We start from the raw sequence: 26182 nt of genomic DNA on the forward strand, positions 1-26182 counted from the left end.
ATTCTATAGTTTTCATGTTTACAGGATTGTAAATGGTTACATATATTTGTTGCTTAAAAGTTGTGTAGATACATCACATTTTCATGGAAAAAGAAGAAATCTCTGAAATGCAACTTTAGTGATGACTATTCTCACAATAATTACTTTTTTCAAAGTAATAACAATATTGTCTTGTTCGTTTTTATTAAATTTGAGATGCACAATATTGGAAGAAGTATATTCTATTAATAGCATTCTTCCTTTTCCCCAGCTTTTATTAGACCCTGTTGATTTCAAAACTACTCATTTGATGTTTCACACTGTTACAAAATGCCTAATGTCAAGGGATCGATTTTTAAAGATGAGGGGTGAGTATTTGAGTTTTTTATTAAAGTGAGCAAACTTTATCTTTTGTCCAAAAAAGAAAAAATCATCAACAACAACAAAATGTATGTGTTTTTCAGGTATGGAGATTTTGGGAAATCTTTGCAAAGCAGAAGATAATGGTGTTTTGATATGTGAATATGTGGATCAGGATTCATACCGAGAGATCATTTGTCATCTCACATTACCTGATGTGCTGCTCGTAATCTCAACACTTGAGGTGCTATACATGCTCACTGAAATGGGAGATATTGCCTGTACAAAAATTGCAAAAGTAGAAAAGAGCATAGGTAAGATTGAACCAAAAATGTTTTCTTTTTAGATTTTTTTAATTCTTTTGAGATGGGGTCTAATGTAGCCCAAGCTGTCCTCAAACTCACTATGTAAAGGAAGATGACTTTGAACTTCTGATTCTCCTGCTTCCAAATGGCCACTGGGATTATAGGAATGCACCACCTTGCCCATGGTAATACAGTGCTAAGAATTGAGCCCAGGGCTTTGTACATACTAGATAAATATTTTACCAACTGAGCTATATTCCTAGCCCAAATTATTTTCTTTATTAAGAAAAAATACTTAATATTATACTTTATAAAAACTGTAGCCCTTAGTATTTATTATTTAATTTTGAGGAGACATGACCCCATCAGACAGACTTGTTTATATTATTCTTTTTGCCTCTTCTAGATAAATTAAAAATACTTTCAATGTGACAAAGCATGATTGTGTAGCTATTAGCAAGCTATGTTCCTCCATTTTATATACATTATGAGATAGTAGTTGTCAGTGTTTTTCTACATCTTTGGGTCTTTTCTTTTCAAATGGCCACTTCTTATTATTCAACAATAGCTGGGTATGGTGTTGGCTCAGGCCTTTAATCCCAGCACTTGAGAGGCAGACTAGGAGGATCTCCATGAAGTTCAAGGCCACCCTGAAAATCTATAGTGAATTCCAGATCAGCTTAAGCTAGAATGAGATCCTACCTTGAAAAACCAAGGAAATGTAAAAAATAAAATATGTGTGTGTGTGTGTGTGTGTGTGTGTGTGTGTGTGTGTGTGTGTATATATATATATATATATATATATATATATATATATATATATGTAATTCAACAATAAAAGCTGAATGAAATAAGCTTCTTTCTGGTCCTTTAAGTTCCTGTAGTTGTAATATATTTTTTAAAAAAATTAGAGCTGGAGAGATGGCTCAGTGCCTGCAAAGCCTAGTGAACTGAGTTCAGTTTCCTAGTTCCCACATAAAGCCAGATGTGCAGATGGTACATGCATTTGGAGATCATTTGCAGTGGCTACAGGCCCTGGTACACCCATTCTCTCTACCTCTCTCTCTGCATGCAAATAAATAAATAAAACATTGTTTTGTTTTCTAAATTAATGAACTCACCTAAAGGTTGTCAGTTTCAGTTACTAATCCATACCATGATGACACATTACTCAAAAATTAAAATGAAGTCTTTCTTGAGTATAAATACTAAAGTTAGAGGAATAAAGACTTTGAATGAAGATTGGTATTATTCAATTAATTAAAATAAGTGTCTTTAACCACTGAACCATCTTCCCATCTCCACTTGGGAAGTTTTTTTTTTTTTGTTTTTTTTTTTTGGTTTTTCGAGGTAGGGTCTTACTCCAGCCCAGGCTGACCTGGATTTCACTATGGAGTCTCAGGGTGGCCTCGAACTCACGGCAATCCTCCTATCTCTGCCTCCCGAGTGCTGGGATTAAAGGCGTGCGCCACCACGCCCAGCTGGGAAGTTTTTTAAAAATGGAGTCATCTAGTCTATATCTGCAAGCTACTAAATTTGTCACTAGAGACTGAGCCTAATTTTTTTCCTTTTAAAAACTGAAATCAAAGCTGCGTGTGGTGGTGCACACCTTTAATCCCAGCACTCAGGAGGCAGAGGTAGGAGGATCACTATGAGTTTGAGGACACACTGAGACTACAGAGTGGATTTCAGGTCAGCCTGAGCTAGAGTGAGACCCTACCTCGAAAAACCAAAGAAGAAAAAAAAATGAAATCACAGATAATTCTTATATATTGTGATTTGTGGACTGGCATTGTTTTATAATATTATTGGCTAATAAAACTATTATATTTAATTTCAGATATGTTAGTGTGTTTGGTTTCTATGGATATTCAGATGTTTGGTCCTGATGCACTAGCTGCAGTAAAACTTGTCGAACATCCAAGCTCCAGTCATCAACTGTTGTCTGAAATTAGGCCACAAGCTATAGAGCAAGTCCAAACCCAGACCCATGTAGCATCTGTCCCAGGTTAGTGTTTTTATACCTGTTCTATTTTCAGTATAATTATGGGTGGCTAATAATAGTAAATATGAATTCAAATATGAAATACAAGAAGTGATGTTTTACTACTGAAGGCTAAAGTAAAATTTGATGACATTTTATAATTTCTTAGATATAATACATTTCAGGAGTAGTAAAGATTATGGTGAGCACTAATTTAGAAGAATGAGAGGGGTCCCAGGAACATGGTGTCTGCATTAAGGCTATATTTAATCATACTATTCTGTGTTACATAGGAAGGCTTTGGCTCCTGTCCTATGATTTGTTCCTTGTTTCAGAATTCAAAGAGTTCTACTTGACATGAGTTTGTCATCTGAATCAGATATCATTGTCTTCACTGTTTCTTTAAAATGTTTTCTGTGAATTGGAATGATGACTCAGTGGTTACAGGCACTGGCTTATAAAGCCTGCTGGCTGAGTTCAGTTCTCTTGCCACCCATGTAAAAGCCAGATGGAAAGTGCCAAAAGACCCTAGTGCCTTCTCCCAACCCGATGCATTCAGATAAATTTTTAAAACTTTCTAAATTCAAGGCTAGAGAGATGGTTTAGTAGTTAAGGCAGGTGCCCGCAAATCCTAAGGAGCCAGGTTTGACTCTCCAGATCCCATGTAAGCACAGAGGTTAAGCAAATGCAAGGTCACACATGCCCAGTAGGTGGCACAAGTGTCTGGAGTTCAATTGTAGTGTCTAAGGCCCTATTGTTCCAGTCCTCTTTCCCTCCCTCCCTCCCTTCCTTCCTTCCTTTCTCTCTCTCTCTTTCTCTAAATTTTTTTTCTAAATTCAAATTCAAATCTACTTCTTTGAAAGAGAAGCCTTCCAGTTACACCAAGCCCCATTCTTTACAGCATGTTTTCTTTCTTTTTTCATTTTTTTCCCTCTCTACTTCCTTCCTTATTTATTTATTTGAGAGAATGCATACATCAGGGACCCTTGCCACTGCACATGAACTCCAGTGCCACTTTGTTCACCTGGCTTTACATGGATCCTGGGGAATTGAACCTAGGCCATCAGGCTTTACAAGCTAATATCTTTAGCTGCTGAGCCATCTCTCCAGTGCACACACATGCGTGTGTGTGTGAGTATGTGTGTATTTAGAGAGAGATGCATCAGGACTCCTGTCACTGCAAACAAACTCCAGATGCATGGGCCAGTTGGTGTGTCCTTAGCTTATGTGGGTCCTGGGGCATCAAACCCCCTGCCTTCAGGCTTTGCCAGCAAGCACCTTTAACTCTGAGTCGTCTTTCCAAACCCCTTGTTTTCTTGACCTCTGAACTTTGATTTTCTGATCTGTAAGATGAATAATAGATATATAAAGAAGATGAAAATAAATACTGTAAAAAGAAAATGGCCTCTTGGTGAGCCTGGAATGCAGGCTGCACTTGTCATTCAGATTTGACCATGTTTATACATCTCTACTTCTAGTAACTTGTAACTTGGAAATGCATTTGTTCTGTTTGGTGGTTCTGAGAAATTTTACTTAATACTATCTAATAGAATGGGTACAAGAGTGCTTCCTGCATAAACACAAGGAGCTCCAGATCCCCAGACTATACATAAAATCCAGAAGCCGTGGCCCAGCAAGCCTATAGGTGGAGAAAGGAGAATTTCCCAGCATAAGAACTACCAAGCCTGGTGTATAGTACAGTGAAAAAGAGGGACCCTTCCTCAAACAAGTTGGGAAGAAAAAACACCTCAGAATTGTTCTCTGACCTCCACATATACACCAAGGCACACACAAGCTGGCACTTAACACACACACATACCATATGCCCACACCAGAATGAACAACACACACATTAAACATTCAAAGTAATGCTGATTTAATGATATAATAGGGTAAGCTCATTTTTATTTACAAACATGTAACTTACATACATATCAATATCATAATATAAAAATTATAATTTTTTTAGTTTTATTAGTGCTTTTGTATAATATGGGACCAGAAACATATTCATTTCCTAATGATCTTTTTAACTTTTCAGAAAATACTTATGACTTATTTCATTTAATTCTATTTATTGATCTGAAATTATTTTAAAATTTGTAGTAAGTGAAATAAATCTTGGAAACTATATTTTTGTTGTTGTTGTTTTGTTTGGCTTGTTTGTTTATTTTTTAGTTTTTCGAGGTAGCGTCTCACTCTAGCCCAGGCTGACCTAGAATTCACTATGGAGTCTCAGGGTGGCCTCGAACTCAGAGCAAGCCTCCTACCTCTACCTCCTGAGTGCTGGGATTAGAGGCATGCACCATCATGTCCAGCATGGAAACGATGTTTTTTGTTTGTTTGTTTTGTTTTGGCTTATTGAGATAGGGTTTCAGTCTACCTCAGGTAGACCTGGAATTCACTATGGAGTCTCAGGGTGGCCTCAAAGTCATGGCAATCCTCCTATCTCTGCCTCCCAAGTGCTAGGATTAAAGGCATGTGCTACCACACCCAGCGAAACTATGTTTTTTATGATGATAGCCATTACATTTCAAAGTTGCCTCTTTCAAAACATGCTATTACTCAAAATTATTACAACAAATCTTTCCTTCCATTTTCTCCCCAAAATAATCTATGAAAGTCCTTTCTAGAATGTGAGGCTGTAAATATAAAGCGAAAACCAGGTTTTATTGTTAAATTTCTTCTTTACCTCTAAAGCAATACCTCATTCTTTGTGGCAGAAGCTTGCCAGGTAGCCCAGGCTAGCCACAAATCTGGGCTATCCCTGTTTTTGTTCATCTTATCCTATAAATTCTATAGGATTATTATTTATTAATGTTTTAAATTAGAAGTGAGGTTATTATTTCAAATGCATTCTGCTTCTGTGTGTGAGCTAAGAAACAGTTATTTGTTACTTTTGTGCTGAACTGGTGACCTTGGCTTTCTTGCTTGCTTATTTTATTTATTGTTAAAATTTCTTGCTGTGCTGGGGCCTGAATCTAGAACTTTGCACCTGGGCCACAAGTTCTTTACCACTGAGCTACACTGCCAATCTCTTGTTCTAGTATAATTAATTTTTGTCTTGGTACTGCCACACAGAGCAATTAGGGAAGATAATATAGGAAGTAGTCCATGGAAAAATATGGTTTATATTTTTTGTCAAGTCTTGCATTTGTATTGTTATAATTTAAATTATTATGAGGTTAAATAAAATATGAAGCCTGGTATATGTTCCATTTTTTTAATTTTTTTATGCTCATATGCCTTTGTAAAAGATAAGCATTATAAGTATTAATTGGTTCCTGTATTTGACTATGGTGTGCAGTGACTGAGCATTCAATGATGAAGCTAATGAGTTTTTTTCTTCAGCTTCCAGAGCAGTTGTAGCACAGCATGTTGCTCCACCACCAGGAATAGTGGAAATAGATAGTGAGAAGTTTGCTTGTCAGTGGTAAGTGGCTCATTGTTCTTAAGGCTTTAACATTCTTGGAAGGAATAAGGCAAATACAAAAATGTATACAACAGTCATCCACAACATTTTATGTATTTCCTTGTAGTCGAATAGAATATGATTTACATCAAGAAAATGATTTCACCTGAATTTCGCCATGATTTTTAGACAAAAATATTCATCACAAATTTCAGAAATAAAACTAGCTTACTGGAATGTTATTAAATTATGCCATTTAACTCTTCTGTGTAATAATATTTGTGCTAAAATGTTATTTTTTACTTTGTAGAAAATAACATTTGTCATTGTGCAAAATCTGTTCTTCTAAAGTTAGTATTTTGTTAAAACTGAACTGGATTGACACTAAGAATTTAAGACAAGGTTTGGTTTTGATTTCTTTCTTTACAACTGAAGAAGAGTTTTATTTGTTTAGACAAAACAAGGCTGACTTTGAACTTACAATCTTCCTGCCTTAGCAACCCAGGTACAAAGATTATGAGACATTTGACTTAAAGCAAAATTTTTTATCCATGAACAGTTAATTTTTCTTTTTGTGATTAGTAAGGGGAAATTTATCATGTGATAGAGTTGTGTGCTGAAATAAGAAACTGACAATTCTATTTTCTGGAAAAGATAGTCATATCAGAGACAGTTTCTATCCAAAACAGAGTTGGTAAGATTTTGTTAAGTTTAGTTGTCCAAATGTTATTTATAAAATAACTTAACTTCTTGAGCTGGGCGTGGTGGCGCACGCCTTTAATCCCAGCACTCGGGATGCAGAGGTAGAAGGATTGCCGTGAGTTCGAGGCCACCCTGAGACTCCATAGTGAATTCCAGATCAGCCTGGGCCAGAGGGAGACCCTACCTCAGAAAATAGTAATAATAATAATAATTTAACTTCTTAAAAGATTAGCAGATTGCACTATAAAATCACTTCCAACAATATACCATTTAAATTTTTTTCTTTCTTGGGCCCCTTCTAGTACCTTCTTCAACATTATGTGTCTCCCATTCCATCTGCTGTCACTCTTCTATTTGGTTAGATCACATATGTGGTTTTAAATATCTCTACTTATTTGCTTTTTCCTTACCTCTGCTGTTTTATACATTAACCCTTTTATACTTGAAGAATCTCTTTTGATAGTTTTTGAAGCTTTTTGCCTTCTACATTGCAACCACATAATGTGTTCTATATCTACACTTTCTTAAATCTCTATTCACAGAGGTGAAAGAAGAGCATGTACCACAACCATAATAAAGTGTGTGTCTGTGTAACATAGATTTAAAAAAATTAAATCCCAATTGCATATTAGAGGAAAAGAGTTATTCTATCACTATCTTACCATGGTTATTTGATTATTGATAAATCCCTGGAAAGAAACAAAGATATTTGAAGCTGACAGTTCAAGAAGTCTGATTGCGTTTGTTATAAACTAGCATAGAGAACTGTCTTAAAATGAGAAAAGGGCAGCACATAGCATGGTAAGCCTACTTGTTTGAAGGAGTAATTTATAAGTCTTGGTTATTCTTTCCTGAAGGACTTTGGTCAAAGAGCCAAAGAACATTTTACGATTATTTAAGTTTTCCCACCATTTTCTTTGACTCCAATGCATATTGGAGTATTAGTAAGTATTATAAGACAGGAACACAAGGTGATAAGCACTAACCAGAATGATGTCTTTCACATTTGTTGCAAACAAACCAATCCTTTTCTTACTAGGATATGAATGTAATTTTTTAATATTTTATTTATTTCAGAGAGAGAGAGAATGGGTACAGCAGGCTCTTCAGCCACTGTAAATGAACTGGAACCTCCAGATGCATGCGCCACCTTGTGCATCTGGTTTACATGGGTCCTGGGGAATTGAACCTGGGTTCTTTGGCTTCACAGGCAAATACCTTAACTGCTAAGTCATCTTTCCAGCCCATGAATGTAATTTTCATAGTTATTCTTAGTGATCTTTTTTCACAAAATTATTTATTTATTTGAGAGAGAGAAAGAGGCAGAAAAGGAGAGAGCATGCATACCAGGGCCTCCAGCCACTACAAACGAACTCCAAATGCAACGTGCCCCCTTGTGCATCTGACTTATATGGGTCTTGGAGAATCAAACCAGGATCCTTTGGCTTTGTAGGCAAATGCCTTAACTGCTAAGCCATTTCTCCAGCCCCCTCTTAGTGCTCTTTTTAATAGTACATTAAGTACAACAAAATCGTTGTTAGTATATAGTTGGTGAGTAGCATGAGGTAGTAAAATTATGAGTTTATAACACAATGCCTTTTAGTGTATTTAAATATGGACTTTCCTATACTATGTAATGCTTTTATTTTTCTTTTTTAGGCTTAATGCTCATTTTGAAATAAATCCAGATTGTTCAGTTTCTCGTGCAGAAATGTATTCTGAATACCTCTCAACATGTAGTAAATTAGCTCGTGGTGGAATCCTCACATCAACTGGGTTTTATAAATGTCTTAGGTAGGATGTCTAGTGTTTTTTTTAAATAAAATTTATATCATGCTTGTTAGAAAGATATTATTTGCTTTTTCATATCTCTACTACTTGTACTTTCATATGCATATGTTGTAGTGCAGTAGAAGTTGAAATAAAAGTCAATTTTAGAAATCACATCTGATGTTTGTGACATTATGATGTTTATCAAAGAAAGAAAAGTAATAAATTAAGTTTTCCTCTTTTTTTCTCCTACCCACTTTTTCATGTTGAAGACATTGGTCCTCTTTACTCTTGAGTAATAATCAATGAACTGCTTATACATGGGTGGAATTGCTTAGAATTCAACACTGCTAATAAATAATTTTCAATTAATGAGTTAATTTTCTGTGTATCTTTGCTTCCCTCTGAAAATAGGACTTTGTGAATTATATTAGTTTATACATATGTAGCAATGATGATAGTGTTGTGAACATTATTAGAAGCCAGTGGTTTTACTAGTATGCTATTTTCATAACTTAGTATGTGTTATTTTACAGAACAGTCTTTCCAAATCATACAGTGAAGAGAGTGGAGGATTCCAATAACAATGGGCAGGCACATATTCATGTGATAGGAGTGAAAAGGAGGGCTATACCACTTCCTATTCAGATGTACTATCAGCAGCAGTCAGTTTCTACTCCTGTTGTACGTGTTGATTCTGTTGCTGATGTGTCTCCAACTCCTTCGCCTGCAGGTATTGATTTTTAATTTCTATGTTAATTGATTAATTTATTTATAAGGCAGGGTCATGCTATATAGCACAACCTGGCCTCAAACTCGGGATAGCATCTGAAAGGCTTTACAGTTATATGGAACCACACCAGATTTAATGAGTGTTTTAAATATTACCAGTGCAAACCGGGTGTGGTGGCACACGCCTTTAATCCCAGTACTCGGGAGGCAGAGGTAGGAGGATTGCCATGAGTTCAAGGCCACCCTGAGGTGACAGAGTTAATTCCAGGTCAGCCTGGACCAGAATGAGACCCTACCTTGAAAAACCAAACCAACAAACAAAAAATATTACCAGTGTATAACAGAATGAAAAATCTGTTATCTATATTCAAAATATATAATTTTGACTTTTTTCTTAATAGTATTTTCTTACTTGATCTCATAGGATCCAAAATTCTTGGATATTAATTCTCAATTAACTTGTAGGGTTTTTTGGTTTGGTTTGGTTTGGTTTGGCTTTTCAAGGTCAGGTCTGACTGTAGGTCAGTCTGACCTGGAATTCACTATGTTATCTCAGGGTGACCTCAAACTCTCATCGATCTTCCTACCTCTGCCTCCCAAGTGCTGGGATTAAAGGCATGTGCCACTACACCTGGCTCTGTTTTTTTAAATCATTTAATTTGTAATTCTAACTTTCTTCCCATATTTACAGGAATCCCTCATGGATCACAAACTGTAGGAAATCATTTCCAGAGGACTCCTATTACCAACCAATCTTCAAATTTGACAGCAACACAAATGTCTTTTCCAGTACAAGGTGTGCATACTGTGGCACAGACTGTTTCTAGAATTCCTCCAAATCCTTCAATTCATACCCACCAGCAACAAAATGCTCCAGTGACTGTCATTCAAAATAAAGCTCCAATTCCTTGTGAAGTTGTTAAAGCAACCGTAATACAGAATTCTATACCTCCAACAGCAGTTCCTGTTAGTATTGCTGTTGGAGGAGGACCTATACAGAATTCTGTGGTTCAGAATCATAGTACAGGGCCACAGCCTGTTACAGTTGTGAATTCTCAAACATTGCTTCACCACCCATCTGTGATTCCACAGCCATCACCATTACACACAGTGGTACCAGGACAGATACCTTCAGGCACTCCTGTTACAGTAATTCAACAAACTGTCCCACAAAGTCATATATTTGGAAGAGTACAGAACATACCAGCATGCACGTCTACAGTTTCACAGGGTCAACAGTTAATCACCACATCACCCCAACCTGTGCACACTTCATCTCAACAGTCATCAGCTGGTAGCCAGCCACAAGATACTGTTATCATAGCACCTCCTCAGTATGTAACAACTTCTGCATCCAATATTGTTGCAGCAACTTCAGTACAAAATTTTCAGGTAGCTACAGGACAAATGGTTACCCTTGCTGGTGTTCCAAGTCCACAGCCCTCAAGGGTAGGGTTTCAGAACATTGCACCAAAACCTCTCCCCTCTCAGCAGGTTTCATCAGCAGTTGTACAGCAGCCTATTCAACAACCACAACAGCCAGCTCAACAAAGTGTAGTGATTGTAAGCCAGCCAGCTCAACAAGGTCAGACTTATGCACCAGCCATTCACCAAATTGTTCTTACTAATCCAGCAGCTCTTCCAGCTGGTCAGACAGTTCAGCTGACTGGACAACCAAACATAACTCCATCTTCTTCACCATCACCTGTCCCACCTACAAATAACCAAGTTCCTACTGCCATGTCATCATCTTCCACTCCTCAATCACAGGGACCACCACCTACTGTCAGTCAAATGTTGTCTGTCAAAAGGCAGCAACAGCAGCAGCACTCACCAGCACCCCCATCACAACAGGTACAGGTACAAGTTCAGCAGCCACAGCAAGTACAGATGCAAGTTCAGCCTCAGCAAACAAATGCGGGAGTTGGTCAACCTACTTCTGGTGAGTCTAGTTTGATAAAACAGCTGCTACTTCCAAAGCGTGGTCCTTCAACACCAGGTGGTAAACTTATCCTCCCAGCACCACAGATTCCTCCCCCTAATAATGCAAGAGCTCCTAGCCCTCAGGTGGTCTATCAGGTGGCCAATAACCAAGCAGCTGGTTTTGGAGTGCAGGGACAGACTCCAGCTCAGCAGCTATTAGTTGGGCAGCAAAATGTTCAGTTGGTCCCAAGTGCAATGCCACCTACTGGGGGAGTGCAAACCATGCCCATTTCAAACTTACAAATATTGCCAGGCCCATTGATCTCAAATAGTCCAGCAACCATTTTCCAAGGGACTTCTGGCAACCAGGTAACCATAACAGTTGTGCCAAATACAAGTTTTGCAACAGCAACTGTGAGTCAGGGAAATGCAGCTCAGCTCATTGCTCCAGCAGGAATTGCCATGAGTGGACCGCAGGCAGGAGTTGGAGTTCAGGTGCAAACGCTTCCAGTCACACAAGCATCTCCAGCTGGACAATCATGTACCATGGCTACTCCCCCATTCAAAGGGGATAAAATCATTTGCCAAAAGGAGGAGGAAGCAAAGGAAGCAACAGGTTTGCATGTTCATGAGCGCAAAATTGAAGTCATGGAGAACCCATCCTGCCGACGAGGAACCACCAGTACCAGTAATGGGGATACAAGTGAAAATGAAATGCTGGTGGGAAGTCTTTTAAATGGGAGAAAGTACAGTGACTCAAGTCTACCTCCTTCAAACTCAGGGAAAATTCAGAGTGAGGCTAATCAGTGCTCACTAATCAGCAATGGACCGTCATTAGAATTAGGTGAGAATGGAGCACCTGGGAAACAGAACTCAGAACAAGTAGACATGCAAGATGTCAAAAGTGATTTGAAAAAACCCCTAGTTAATGGAATCTGTGATTTTGATAAAGGAGATGGTTCTCATTTAAGTAAAAACATTCCAAATCACAAAACTTCCAATCATGTAGGAAATGGTGAGATATCTCCAGTAGAACCCCAAGGGGCTTCAGATGCCACTCAGCAAGATACTGCCAAAGGTGATCAACCAGAAAGAGTTTCTAATGGACCTGTGTTGACTTTGGGTTGCTCGCCGTCCATGAGCAGTATGCCAGAGGCATTGAATATGGCAACACAGCAATGTAGTGGTACTGATTTGCCTAATGGACCTCTAGTTTCAAGTTTGAATTCAGATGTGCCTCAGCAACGCCCAAGTGTAGTTGTCTCGCCGCATTCTACAACCTCTGTTATACAGGGGCATCAAGTCATAGCAGCTCCTCACTCAGGATCCAGAGTGTCCCATTCTGCCCAGTCATCTGATGCTCGGTCTACCAATGGCACAGCAGAATGCAAAACTGCAAAGAGGCCAGCAGAAGATAATGATAGAGAAACAGTCACAGGAATTCCAAATAAAGTGGGAGTTCGAATTGTTACAATCAGCGACCCCAACAATGCTGGCTGCAGCGCAACAATGGTGGCAGTGCCTGCCGGTGCAGATCCCAGCACTGTGGCTAAAGTAGCAATAGAAAATGCTGTTCAGCAGAAGCAGGCGCCAGCATATATGCAGAGTGTCCCACAGGTAAGGCCTGCTGTCAGATTTCTCCCCATTGAAGTCTGATCTGTAAATACCATTTTAGGGGAAGTGTAGTATTTTTCCATGTCTCACCTTGCAAAGTGACTATGTCAGTTTACTTAGTTCAAGCTTTAGACTTTCTTTGCTTGTATAGTATTACACAACTTTTGGGTTAAATTTAGTGTGCAGGTTAAGGATTCTTCCAGGTTTGTTCATTAGAATATTGTTTTACATTCTGTAGCAGATGCTTTTCACATGACAGTGCTAAGCCACTGACTGGCAGAAAATACTGAATTCATTTTCATTCAAATGATTCCACACATTTTAAAATCACTTAAATACTGCAATGATGATGCGTAGTAGACTTTCCATAAGTTGAAGTTTTATATTTCCATTGCATCTAATAACTTCTCAGCTGATATGATTGATCTTAAGCCTATTTTTTTTCTTCTTGGAGTCTGTTAGAACCCTAAATAAAATTGTAATAAATCAAGCTAACCTAGGGAAGTCTAATACTATGGGTAGCTCAGTAACCCAGAAGGTACAATAATACTAGTTAAGATTAGAACCAACACTAGGGACCTTGTCCTAAAGCATTTTCTCTTTTTTTTTTAATAAATAATAATTTTATTATTTTTTTAATTTAATTTAATTTATTAGCTTTCTTTTCAGCAAATACAGGCAGTTTGGTACCATTGTTTAGCCTCATCCATGACATACCCCCCTCCCAATGGCCCCTCCTTGTTGATGTAAATGGGTCATGCACTATGGAGTTTAGTCCACAGTTACTGGTACGATAATTGTCTCTGCATATCATGACCCAACATGTGACTCTGACATTCTTTCTGTCCCCTCTTCCGCAAAATTTCCCTCAGCCATATTGGGTTCATTTTTGGTCTGCTTCAGTGATGAGGTGTTGGGGGCCTCTGAGGCTCTGGCTGTCTGATTTGGTAGGAGTTGATTTTTCTCTGTGTTAAGTCTCCTTCCCCTTTGTGCTAGTATCCGGTTCATCAGGAAAACAGCACCCTTGCTTGTTTCACCAGTTTTCCTTAGTTTCATTCGGGCCCCTTTTGAGGTATGTTGGGGCAGCTCTCTCCTTAGGATCTGCATTTATCTGAAAAAAAGAAGCAGATTCTCCAACAGAGAGTAAGTTAGCACCCGGAAAATAGAGATAGCACTTACTTTTTTGATAGAGAGTTTAATAGGTGTAGGCCCTCTTGTAGCCCATGATTGATGGTAGCTTGATATTGGAGAGTGGGCTTATGATTGGATATGGTTCTGACTTGTTTCCCAGCTCCAGCTCTGGGTTCCATACCACTGAGGGGATCAGTTAGCCAAATCAAGAGCAGTTGGTTCCCCACCATGGTTGTGTGCCACTATTGCACTTGTGTGGGCATCACACCAGGTTATTTGTTGCTAAGTAGGTTAGACCATGAGTTGCTTGGACAGTTATTGGTCATTTTCTTATTTAATCTTCACAGTAATCTTATCAAGGTAAAAATATTATCAATAAATATTATCAATAAATAAATTCACCAGGTTACTGTCTAAGAGGTGATACAAGGATTGATGCAGTTTATATGTGAAACCAGTGACTATACTGCTAAGCCAGCATTGAGATTAGTATTAAAAAAATCATTAAACACTACTTTAGCACATTGATCATATATGGATGATTTGAGCCATCAAAATGAGTACATTTTATTGCTGGTCTGGAAAATCTGTATGAAATGTCTATGAATTCTCTATAAGAACATAGTTCACTTAATATAAGATACTCTGAAATAAGGGCATAGGTACATGGTAGAGTGCTCACCTAGCATGCCTAAAGCCCTGGTTCAGTCCCTGATTGCAAGGAACAAGAGATTTGGCACATATGATGTCTCTGAAAATGAAGGTCAGGAACCAGGATTTTTAGTGTGGTGTTTCACATAGTGCCTACCAAAATTAGGTATTAATAATGGTACAAGTAAATTTTATTTTTTTATGTAAGATGAATTATCTATGCTGTCTAGATATGTGGAACAGATCAAAGTGAGTCAGTTCAAGCTGGCATCCTGGGTTTGTTCTTTTGAAGAGTAGGTTGTTGGGCCATCTTAAGAGCTCACTAATAGACAACCATTTCCAGTCTTGCCCAAATTCTTTCAATTTATTGTACACTCTTCAAGTTACATTTTTCGACCTTTGTTTAACATCAGTTTATTGACTATTTGAATTGGTAGCTTAATGTGGGGGAGAGGGGTCCAAGATAGAGGATTTCAAATGTGATTTTTTTAATATTTCCACCATTTCAAGGGATTTAAGGATGTTTAGGAGGCATCCAGTTCCCAGAAAGGGACATCAAGACTTTCAGAATGCTCAGGGCTGGAAAGACTATGGGGAAGTAGTAGCAAATAGTAATCTTTTCTAATGCCATCATTTTATTTTTTTTCTTACTGATTTTGTTCTTTCTCACCCTTGTTAATCAGTTATATTAACTTCATTATAAAAAAAGTGTCAATAAAGGGAAAACAAATATGAAAGGAAATAATAGTAACCATAGACTGTGTTGAAATAATACTTAGCTGGGCAGTTTATGTAAATAAAATATAAATTGTACCTATTTCAAGGTTGATATCTTGATTTGTAGTTGCTCATTTTAAATCTATTGTATTTGCAAGTTCAAATGCCATTTATAGGATGCCATTTCTATTTGCCCTTTCTATTTACACTCTTCATGAATTGGTGTCTGTTGGAAGCAAAAATCAATGAAAACTAAATTAACCTATTTAAAATACAATTAAGCAAGTTACAAACATGTAACTATTTTTATTTAGCTTTATGTAAAACCCATGTTGACCATTCCTGGTGTGATAACTTGGTATCATGGGCATTTTTTTGTCCTGTTCTTTTCTTTTACTTTTTTTTTTTTCTTTAACTCACAAATATTCTGCCTCCATCTCCCAAGTGCTAGAATGGCATGTCTGAGCCACCACATAACTTTAAATATAATCCCCTTTACCTGACATGTAGAGTAGATCCTTTTCCCTAAAAGGTTTGGAAATAATCTTTCCTTACCTCTTCTTTTGAGTGCACTTTACTAGTTCATTAAATGTGACTTCAGCTGTTAGGGCATCTGGTATTCTCACCATCCTATTGACCTTGTCTAGCTTCACTTTGAGTGTCCTTCAAGATGGGGAGCTTATTTTGTAAAGGATACCTTGTGATTTTTGTTGCTTTTCTAACTTATATTTAAATTTTAGTCTTAAAGCTTTTTAAAGTTTAATGTTATCAAAAGTTTAAGAGCATCATAACAAAATATTATCAGTGGTATCTAGAATTTTTAGCCTTAATTTTCTCTTGAACAACTGGAAAAGAGGAACAAGATTACAATTTAACAAAACAGCAGTGATTTTTCCAAAAGTACTTACTAACATTTTCAGTTAGTTTTGTATTACAGGACAAATTGTTACTTTGAATATAATTTTAACAATTCTGTTTGCTTACTGAAGTTGTGCCTTTTCCGCTTTGATTTTAAAAACTATAACATGAAAATTTAGCTAGTTCTCCCTCAGTAAATAATATTGCAGAATATTTTCCAAGAATTGATCATTTAAAGAAAACAGTATTGAACCCTAATTTCACATTTATGTTTGAGTTACAGCTACAGCTAGTTTTCTGGTGGTTAACAGAAAATGATATTAAAGTAGACTGAAAATTTGAGAGCTAGGAATACAGCTCAGTGGACAAAGTCTTTGCTATTAAACATAACTACCTGAGTTCAATCCCCATCAGGTGAGTGTGTAATCCTACAGTTTGTGTGGCAACGATAGGGGATCCCTGGAGCAATCTGGCTAGCTGAACTAGCCCAATCAGTAAACTCAGGTTCAAGTGAGAGACTCTTGCTCAGTGAATAAGGTAGACAGCAATCAAGAAGAGTACCCAAAACCTCTGGCCTCAGCATAGTTGCATGCCCACATAAATATGCACTCACACATGCATACATGGACATCTCACAGAAAGAAAATCTCAATCCTGTTCTATGACACTGGAGAATCTTCATTCTACCCATGGTATCTGTGTTGGTCTAATGTGTTACTTTTACATGTCTTTTCTCATTCCTTTAAAACTTTTAGTGACATCCAGTTGCAGAAATAACTTCAATTACATCCCCAAAGAATATCTTTTATCCAGAACTTACTTCTTACAATTTCCCATTTTATATAAGAACTTTTCGTTTTCAGCATTTTATTTTCTTCACTTCATCTGCAAGTTACATATTTTGTGTTTGTTTCTTCTCATTCAAATTATGGTTTTATTCTGAGGATCTCAGGGTTCAGTATTTGTCCACCTTTTTTCCAAGGATTTAATTTATTGCCTTTAAACAAGGCTTAAAAAGATATTTCTCATCAGGTGTGATGGTTCATAGCTTTAGTCCGGTACTTTGGAAGCAGAGGAAGGAGGATCACTGTCAGTTCAAGGCCATCCTAGGACTACAGAGTGAGTTACAAGTCAGCCTGGGCTAGAGTAAGACCCTACCTGAAAAACAACAATAATAAAAAAGATGTTCTTATAAGAAATGTAACCTCTTTTCTTTGATAGTATTTCAGGAAAATATATTACATAAGATTATTTTAGGGCTAGAGAAGATGGCTTAGCTGTTAAGCACTTGCCTGTGAAGCCTAAGGACCCTGGTTCGAGGCTCAATTCCCCAGGACCCTCGTTAGCCTGATGCACAAGGGGGTGCACGCATCTGGAATTCATTTGCAGTGGCTAGAGGCCCTAGCACGCCCATTCTTTCTCTCAGTGTCTGCCTTTTTCTCTGTGTCTGTCACTCTCAAGTAAATAAATAAAATTTTTAAAAAAGATTATTTTAAGGTACATTATACTTACTAGTGTTTTTCAGAGAAAGAATGAAGAAAAAGGAATATAATGTAGGTTATATTTTTTAAGATATGCCTTGGTGGAGGAGTTTTTAAGTACTTGCCTAACAAGCTTGAGGACCTGAGTTCAGCCCTCAGAACAGCATAAAAATGCCAGGTGTGGTTGTCTGTTTGGAATCTCAGCACTGAGGAGGCGAAGGAGACAGAAGGAGCCAGTCTAGTCTACTTGGCAAACTCTAGGCCAGTGAGAAACCCTGTCTCAAAAATAGGTGGATGGGGCTAGAGAGATGGCTTGGTAGTTAAGGAACTTGCCTGCAAAGCCAAAGGACCCAGGTTCAATTCAGCAGGACCCACGTAAGCCACATACACAAGGTGGCATATGCATCTGCAGTTTGTTTGCAGTGGTTGGAAGCCCTGGTGTGCCCACTCTTTCTTTATCTGTCTCTCAAATAAATAAAAACTTTTTTAAAGGTTGATGGTATCCTGAGGAAGGAAACCAAAGTTGTCATCTCATCTCCACACATGCACATGCTGTACCCTCACACATCTGCACTTACACCTCCCCCCACCCCCCAAAAAAACCCAGCACTTTATGTTTATACTTCAAATCCTTTTATTAGTATTGCCGTTGAAGCTACAAATGAGCCAAGCATGGTGGCATAAGTCTAATTTCAGCATTCTGCAGGCATGGATTGTGAGTTCTAGGTTATCCTCTACATGGCAAGCCCAAGCAACTTAGCAATACCCCTGTCTCAAAAAGCCAAAGGCAGTGGTTATAGAACAATGGTTCAGCACTCTGTCTAGGTAGGGGAAATGGAGTCTCAGCACTGAAAGTGGAAAGAGGAGCTACAATTGAGCATCATCAAAGACTAAATTGTTAGACATTCCACTGAAAATTATTTAATATTTCTGATAGCCTATTTATATGGTTAGGTCAATCACTATTATTTATCATAAAGTATTTTGATTTTTTTTCTACCATAGATTATTTGATTCTTGATATATTTCTGCACAGTTGAAAAGAAATATTACTAAAAGAGGTAATAATTTGTAGTAGATCTATTGGGGAGAACACAATTAAATCAAATGGTCTCATTTCCATTAAACCTATAATTTGGTTGCTTCTGCCTAAAAATCTGAATTTGAATAATAGCATCTGCCCTTCCTTACTGTGGATTCCACATCCATGAATATATTCAACACATTAAAAATTGTTTTACACTGAACATTTACTTGCCTTTTTTTTTTTTCTTGTCATTATTCCTTAAGCAGTACAGTGGAGCATCTAGGGATGACAGATGTGTGTGAAGAATGCACGCTCATCCAAGTATTTTTAAAAATTTTTTAAATTTATTTATATATTTGAGAGTGACAGAGAGAAGGAGGAAGAGAGGGAGAGAATGGGCGCACCAGAGCTTCCAGCCTCTGTAAATGAACTCCAGACGCATGCGCCCCTGTGTGCCTCTGGCTAACGTGGGACCTGGGGAACCGAGCCTCAAACTGGGGTCCTTAGGCTTCACAGGCAAGCGCTTAACTGCTAAGCCATCTCTCCAGCCCCCAAGTATTTTCTATAAGCGTCTATAGGTGTTTATATCTGTAGGAATTCTGGGTCCAGTGCCCTGAGACACTAAGAAGTAACCACATATATTTGATAATGGTAACAACAATGTGTAATCTTGCTTCTGTGGGTCCATATTTTAAACAAGAACTATACTTATTATATTTTTGTAAATGTTATGTATTTAAATACAAGCTATTACTTTAAAAATTGCAAAATATAAATTTTGTGTTAGAAATTTATAACATGTTGAATTTATAAGATTGTACTCTATCATGCTATTTTTGTTTCATGTCATAAACTCTGTGTTTGTGCTTTTCTACAGAGTACTCCTCTGCCTCCTTCACCAGCTGTGCAGGCGCAGGGCCAGCCTAACAGTTCTCAGCCTTCTCCACTCAGTGCATCCAGTCAGCATGCAGATCCCGTGAGGAAACCTGGCCAGAGCTTCATGTGTCTGTGGCAGTCTTGTAAAAAGTAAATGCCAGTTTTATTTACTAAAGTGTTCCTTGTTTTAGAGTGCTTTCATATTTAAGTTTCTGTCATATTTGGTTTTATAAAAATTTCCTCTGAAACCACTAATTTTTAGCAAAAGTCTTTTATATTGTAAGTTATCTTTTTTTTTTTTTTTTTAGAGAAAGAGAAAAAATGGGTGTGCCAGGGCCTCTAGCCATTGCAAATGAATTCCAGGTACATGTGCCACCTTGAGCATCTGGCTTTATATGGGTACTGGGGGATCAAACCCAGGTCCTTAGGCTTTGCAGACAAGCATCATAAGCGCTAAGCCATCTCTTTAGCCCATAAGTTATATATATGTGGCTCTATAAATAAAAGAAACAATTTCATTGTTTAGTGGCTTCCTATTGGGAATCATTTCAGCATTAATTTTTAATTAGTTAAGAACTTGATGATAGAGCCAGGCATAGTTGTTCATGCCTGTAATCCTGGTACTCAGTGGGCTGTCGCAGGAAGAGTCTCATGAGGTTAAGACTAGCCTGGGTACAGTATTTGAGTTTGTCTCAAAAGAATTTTTTACATTCTTTAGGATTGTTAAAGTGACAGAACAGTGACGGCTGTGAATTTTCTGCATAGTAGAAGCTTAGAAGTAAACTCTATTCAGGAATCAATGATGTCTGTCTTAAATTTGAATTTGCAAGGATTTGTGTGTGTGTGTGCATGTGTGAGTGTGTGCACATACGCTAAGGAGATTGCTCAGTGATTACGGTGCTTGTTTGCATTTTCTGCCAGCCTGAATCCATTTCCCCAGTATCCATGCAAAGCCAGATGCACAAAGAGGCACGTGCATCTGCAGTTTGTTTGAAATGGCTAGAGGCCCTGGCGTGCCCATTGTCAGTCTCTCTCTCTCTCTCTCTATTTTATATCTCTTTCTCCTTTCTTGTTCTTGTTCCTGCTCTCAAATAAATCATTTTTAAAAATATTATTTTAAAAGTCATACCATGTCATGATTTCATAACTAATATGGACAGTAAGTTGAGCTGAATTTCTTTTGTGGTATGGGTATTGAATATTGGGCTTTTTGCATAGTAGGCAAGCACTAGAACTGAGCTTCTTAGGTAAACCATGGTTAGTTTTGAAGGAAAATTTGAAAGGATTGTTGGTTAAAATAAAAACAAATTTCTTGGATCTCAACAGTGCTAGTCAAGATCCTTTGCTTTGAGTCATTTAAGAGCTTTAAGCATAAGGCATTTATCTTAATAGACAAAATACTTTTCATTTACTAGCAAATATTCTATCTATATCTTCTAAAGTTTATCTGAGCTATTAATATTTTATGGTAGATAATTGTATTTATTGCAAACTTCACATTCAGGTTTTTGGTAGGATTGTGAACTGTCCATATAGTCTAGGGATTATTAACAACCTGCAGAGTTTCTCTAAGTGGTCACCAAGCTTTTTAAACCTGAAGGTTTCTGTACTGGCATCACTTGTACTGTTTTGACTTTTGATTTTTCTTTTGTCTTGTTTCTCTAGTGGTAAATGGTAACTGACAGAATAGGTAGTCTGCTAAAGTTATATTTTGGACTTACAACAATTTGAAAGTAATTGCTTTCGATGAAGTTCTTAGAGGATGTCAAGGAAAAAGAAAATTATGGAAGAGTTAATGAGCCTAGATACAAACCAGTGCTTCTCATCTGGTAAATAGGATTATGTGTTACATAAATTAATGAAAGCCCTTGTTTGTCATTTCTGAATAAGATCAAATGGAGTTACTCAAGCTTGTCTTTTTTTTTTTTTTTTTTTTTTTTTTTTGAGGTAGGGTCTCACTCTAGCCCAGGCTGACCTGGAATTCACTATGGAGTCTCAGGGTGGCCTTGAACTCACGGCAGTCCTCCTACCTCTGCCTCCCAAGTGCTGGGATTAAAGGCATGCGCCACCAAGCCCAGCTTAAGCTTGTTATTTGTAAGTACTGTATTACTGATGGGTTCCATTTGACCCTACAAGTATTCATCAGGTACTTTCTAGTGGGGTTCATGTGCTAGGAGCAACAAGTATACTACCAGCCCTTGGGGATGCAAATCCCGAAACAAGTGAATAACAGTATAAATAAATATTATGAAAAGACAACTTCATAGTGCTGCTATTGGTAGCACAATAGACTGTTAGTCAATCTGAGATTGTCAGGAAAGCTACCTTATAGACATTATATTTTAATTGGGTCTTGAAGCATGAGAAGGAGTTTGTCATGCAGAAATTCTTGGTGGAATGGCAGTGCATGCTCAGGAGGTACATGAGGACCTCAAACCCTTGGAAGCTGTGAGAAGTTTAGATAGCCCAAAGAGGAGGTACAGGCTTTTATATTTCATCTTTAATGTCCATTCCAAGTAGAATATTATATGTCACATATATTATCATAGTGGTTGGTCAAGTTCAGATTTCTTTGGTAATGTCATATCAAAAATATTAGGATAGGTAGATAGAGAGATGGCTTAGTGGTTAAGAGTACTTGCATGCAAAGCCTGACTGCCAAGGTTCAGTTCCCCAGCACCTGCATAAAGCTATATGCACAAAATGGCAAATGCTTCTGGAGTTTGTTGGCAGTGGCAGGAGGTTCTGGTGTACCAACAATACCCCCACACACAATAATTAAATATTTTTTTAATACTAGGAAGTATTTTTTTTTGCCATATTCAGAAGTGAAATTACTTCACTAATTAGTAGAAATTTCTTAACATTTACAGTTGAAATACCCAACTCTGTTCTCCATTTATGGGATTAAGTATGACTTTGATATACATTTAAACATTTTGGCAAGACTAGATTTTACATTGCCTTTTTGTAGTTATAATTTTCCATCTCTCTATATAACATGGATTCTTTTCACTGAGTCATTCCTTACATCTTCATATATCACGTAAATTGCTGTTTTTAATCTTAAGTCTATAAATCTGAAAAACAGTCACCCTACTCTTTAAATATGACCAACATGGAGCTAGGAAGTTCGCTCTATTGATACAGTGCTTGTCTCAAATGAAGAAGAAGCATGAGGACCTAAGGTGGATCCCCAGTTCCCATGTAAAAAGGCCAATCATGGTGGTACCCACCTGTAATCCCACTTCTAGGGAGTTGGAAACAAAAGGACCCCTAGGACTCCTTGAACAGCCATTCCAGCCTAATTGGTGGGCTCTAGGCAATGAGCAGTCCTGTCTCATAGGAGGTGGACAGCATTTCTGAGGCAAAGACCTAAGGGTGGCCTCTAGCCTCCATATACATGGGTACACATGTACATACACACACAGACATTTTTAAAAGGAAAACATGAATTCATTTCAGTGCAAATTTTCAAATATTCAATGTTTTCATTTCTCTAGTGATGCTTTGATTATTTGGAGGTTAATTTGGAATCCAAGTTCAAGCATGGTCCCAGTAGATGTGTCTTAAGACCCTTTTAATCTGGATATTATACTTATATATAACTTTAATTTTTTTCCCCAGTATTTTGTTAGAAAAGGAATTTTGATAATATTGTTTACATGCTACTCAAAACCTCCTAGGTTGTTTCTTTTATTAAATTTTTCTAGGTATGCAAAATAATGGGTTTCTTTAAAGCATTAAAAAAAAATTTTTGTTTATTTTTATTTATTTGAGTGCAACAGACAAAGAGGCAGAGAGAGAGAATGGGCATGCCAGGGCCTCCAGCCACTGCAAACGAACTCCAGACATGTGCTTCCCCTTGTGCACCTGGCTAACGTGGGTCCTAGGGAATCAAGCTTCAACCTGGGGTCCTTAGGCTTCACAGGCAAGGGCTTAACTGCTAAGCCATCTGTCCAGCCCAAGGCTCTTTTTTTTTGGGGGGGGGCGTCTTTTGAGGTAGGGTTTCACTCTAGTCCAGGCTGACCTGGAATTCACTATGTAGTCTCAGGGTGGCCTGGAATTCACGACGATCCTCCTACCTCTACCTCCCGAGTGTTGGGAGCCCATCTTCCAAGGCATTTTAATATATGTGTTTCATTATATTTTGTTATATTCCCCCTATTGCTGTCCACTGTCTCCCTTCCCTCCAGTTTCCAGCCTTTCCCCAGTCATCCTCCTTGTGCTTTTAAGTCATATATATGACATACGTTATTAAGTGAATGGAAGAAAACATGACATATTTGTCTTTCTTTTGGCCATCTCCTTCCCTTCAAATATTACCTCTTTGACTTTTATGCCATATATGTGTGTGTGTGTGTGTGTGTGTGTGTATCAATAGGTAAAATGTATATATATATGTGTGTGTGTGTGTATATATGTGTGTCTGTGTGTGTGTGTGTGTTACATAACAAATATCAAATGCCTAAATATATCATATATAATAATTTATATATTGCATATGAGAGAAAACATAACTGTGTGGCTCTTTTGGAGTAACAAAGGATATTCCTATAGACAGTGGTTTCATTCTTCTTTACAACAGAGTACAGCACCATTGTGCACATGTTTGCATGTCACATTTTCTTTATTCATGTGGTAACTAGTGTCTAGGCTGACTCCATATTTTGGCTCCAGTGAATATCGGCAGCAGTAAGCATGGATGGGCAGGTATCTCTGATTTCTTCAGGATATACTCAGAAGTGGTATGGCTAGGTCATATGGAGACTGATTTGATTGATTGATTGGCTAATCCTCTCTCTCCATAAAGATTTCTGTAGTGGCTATGCCAGTTTACAATCTCTACAGCAGTGCATAAGAGTTTCTCTTTGCCTAGATTTGTTTTCTTGATATCTATTCTGATGGGAGTAAAACAGAATATCAGTGCAGTTTTAATGAATTTACCTGATGGCTAAGGATGTTGAACATCTTCAGATACTTATTGGCCCTTTGAATTTCTCCTTTTATAAACTAGATATCAGTACCCTGCCCTGTATATATTGTTCTGTGATTTTTTTTTTTTCTTCCATTCTGTAAGCTGCCTCTCCCCTCAGCCCCCTCGAGGTAGGGTCTCGCTCTAACGCAGGCTGACCTGGAATTCACTATGTAGTCTCAAGGTGGCCTCGAACTCACAGTGATCCTCCTACCTCTGCCTCCTGAGTGCTGGGATTAAAGGCATGTAGTAACACGCCAGGCTGTAAATTCTCTTCATGGTGCTGAGTTCTGTGCTAAAGTATTTTGATTTCATGCAATCCCACTTGTCAGTTCTTTTTGTTTATTTTGTGTTTAAGGTAGGGTCTCACTCTAGCTTTGTTAACCTAACACTCACTCTGTAGTCCTAGTTTAGCCTCATATTCACAACAGTCCTCCTGCCTCAGCCTCCTAAGTGCTGGGATTAAAACATGAACCACCAAACCTAGCCTACTGTTAGTTCTTACAGTTATTTCCTGAACTATTGTATTCCTTTCAACAAGTCCTTGTGTATACCTGTATCTGGAAATACTTACTCTATAATTTTTTCCTCTAGTACTTTCAAAATTTTGTGCCTTATATTTTGGTCTTTACTGTCTTTGGTACGTTTCTAACTGAAACTTGTAGAGTTAAGAAGCATAGGGAGCTTCAAGTGGATACCTAGTTTTCTAACACTGTTTTTTAAAAGAGGCTGTGTTTTTCTCTAATGTGTGTTTCTGACATCTTTGTCAAAAACTAAATATCTGTAGCTGTGTGGGTTCCTCTTATGATTTCTTGGCCTATGTGTCCATTTTTTGGTCGAAATATCAAAAATACCTTAGTAGAATTTACAGTTAAGGTATTCAAATGCCTGTAGCATGACTTTCTGCTTAGGATTGATTCCCTTGGCTATTTAGGATCCTTTGTGATTCCATATGAATTTTAGCATTGTGTTCTCTAGTTCTGTGAATTCTGATATCACTTTTAGTAATATAGGAATTTCCCATTGATTCTGCCTGTGCATGAGCATGAGAGGTCTTTCTATCATCTTGTGTCTTCTTCAGTTTCTTCCTTCAGTGTTTTAAAGTTTTCACTGTAGAAGTCTTTCACCTTCTTGGTTAGGCTTATTTCTGGGTAGATTTCGTGGTTTGTTTGTTTTTTTTTAAAGCTATTGTGGACTTTTTTCCTTGTTTTCTTTTCTCTCTTTTTTTTTTCTTCATGTATGTATGTATGTAAGAGAGAGAGGGTATGTGTGTGTGTGTGTGTGTGTGTGTGTGTGTGTGTGTGTGTGTGTGTGTTTGTGTGATGTGTGAGAGATGTCTGCACCCTTGTAGCATCCCATGTGCTCTCTGGTGGGGTAAGCTTGCCTACTATGGCCAGAGCCGAATGTCGGATGTTGTGCTTTATTGCTTTTCTGCCCATTCACGTTGTGAGCTGAAGTATCTTATGGATCTCAGAGCTTGCCATTTTCCTGAGCTAGGGCAATTCCTAGATCTCTGCTCCCCTATGTGACTATATCCACATTCACCTGATTATGTGAGTTCTGAAGACTTGAATTTGGGCAACCTCGGGCCCCCTCAGTCCTTCATGCTTTTGCAGGGCTATCTGTCCTGCCCATTCTTTATTTCTTTTTCAGTAAGTTTGTTGTAAGTATTGAGTTTATCTTCT

The 26182-nt window shown here is 37.8% G+C and overlaps 1 protein-coding gene across 1 annotated transcript in view; it reads left to right on the plus strand.

The window, feature by feature from the left end:
- Arid2 (AT-rich interaction domain 2) overlaps positions 1-26182 on the plus strand; it is a 204426-nt gene that overhangs the window by 146398 nt on the left and 31846 nt on the right. The window contains exons 9-16 of the mRNA XM_004668537.3: positions 251-347; positions 444-653; positions 2485-2652; positions 5980-6061; positions 8402-8536; positions 9049-9245; positions 9936-12784; positions 19524-19672. Of these exons, the coding sequence (XP_004668594.1) occupies positions 251-347; positions 444-653; positions 2485-2652; positions 5980-6061; positions 8402-8536; positions 9049-9245; positions 9936-12784; positions 19524-19672 (3887 nt within the window). The remainder of the gene's footprint in view (positions 1-250; positions 348-443; positions 654-2484; positions 2653-5979; positions 6062-8401; positions 8537-9048; positions 9246-9935; positions 12785-19523; positions 19673-26182) is intronic.

Source organism: Jaculus jaculus, chromosome 6 (genome assembly GCF_020740685.1).
Source record: "Jaculus jaculus isolate mJacJac1 chromosome 6, mJacJac1.mat.Y.cur, whole genome shotgun sequence".
NCBI lineage: Eukaryota > Metazoa > Chordata > Mammalia > Rodentia > Dipodidae > Jaculus > Jaculus jaculus.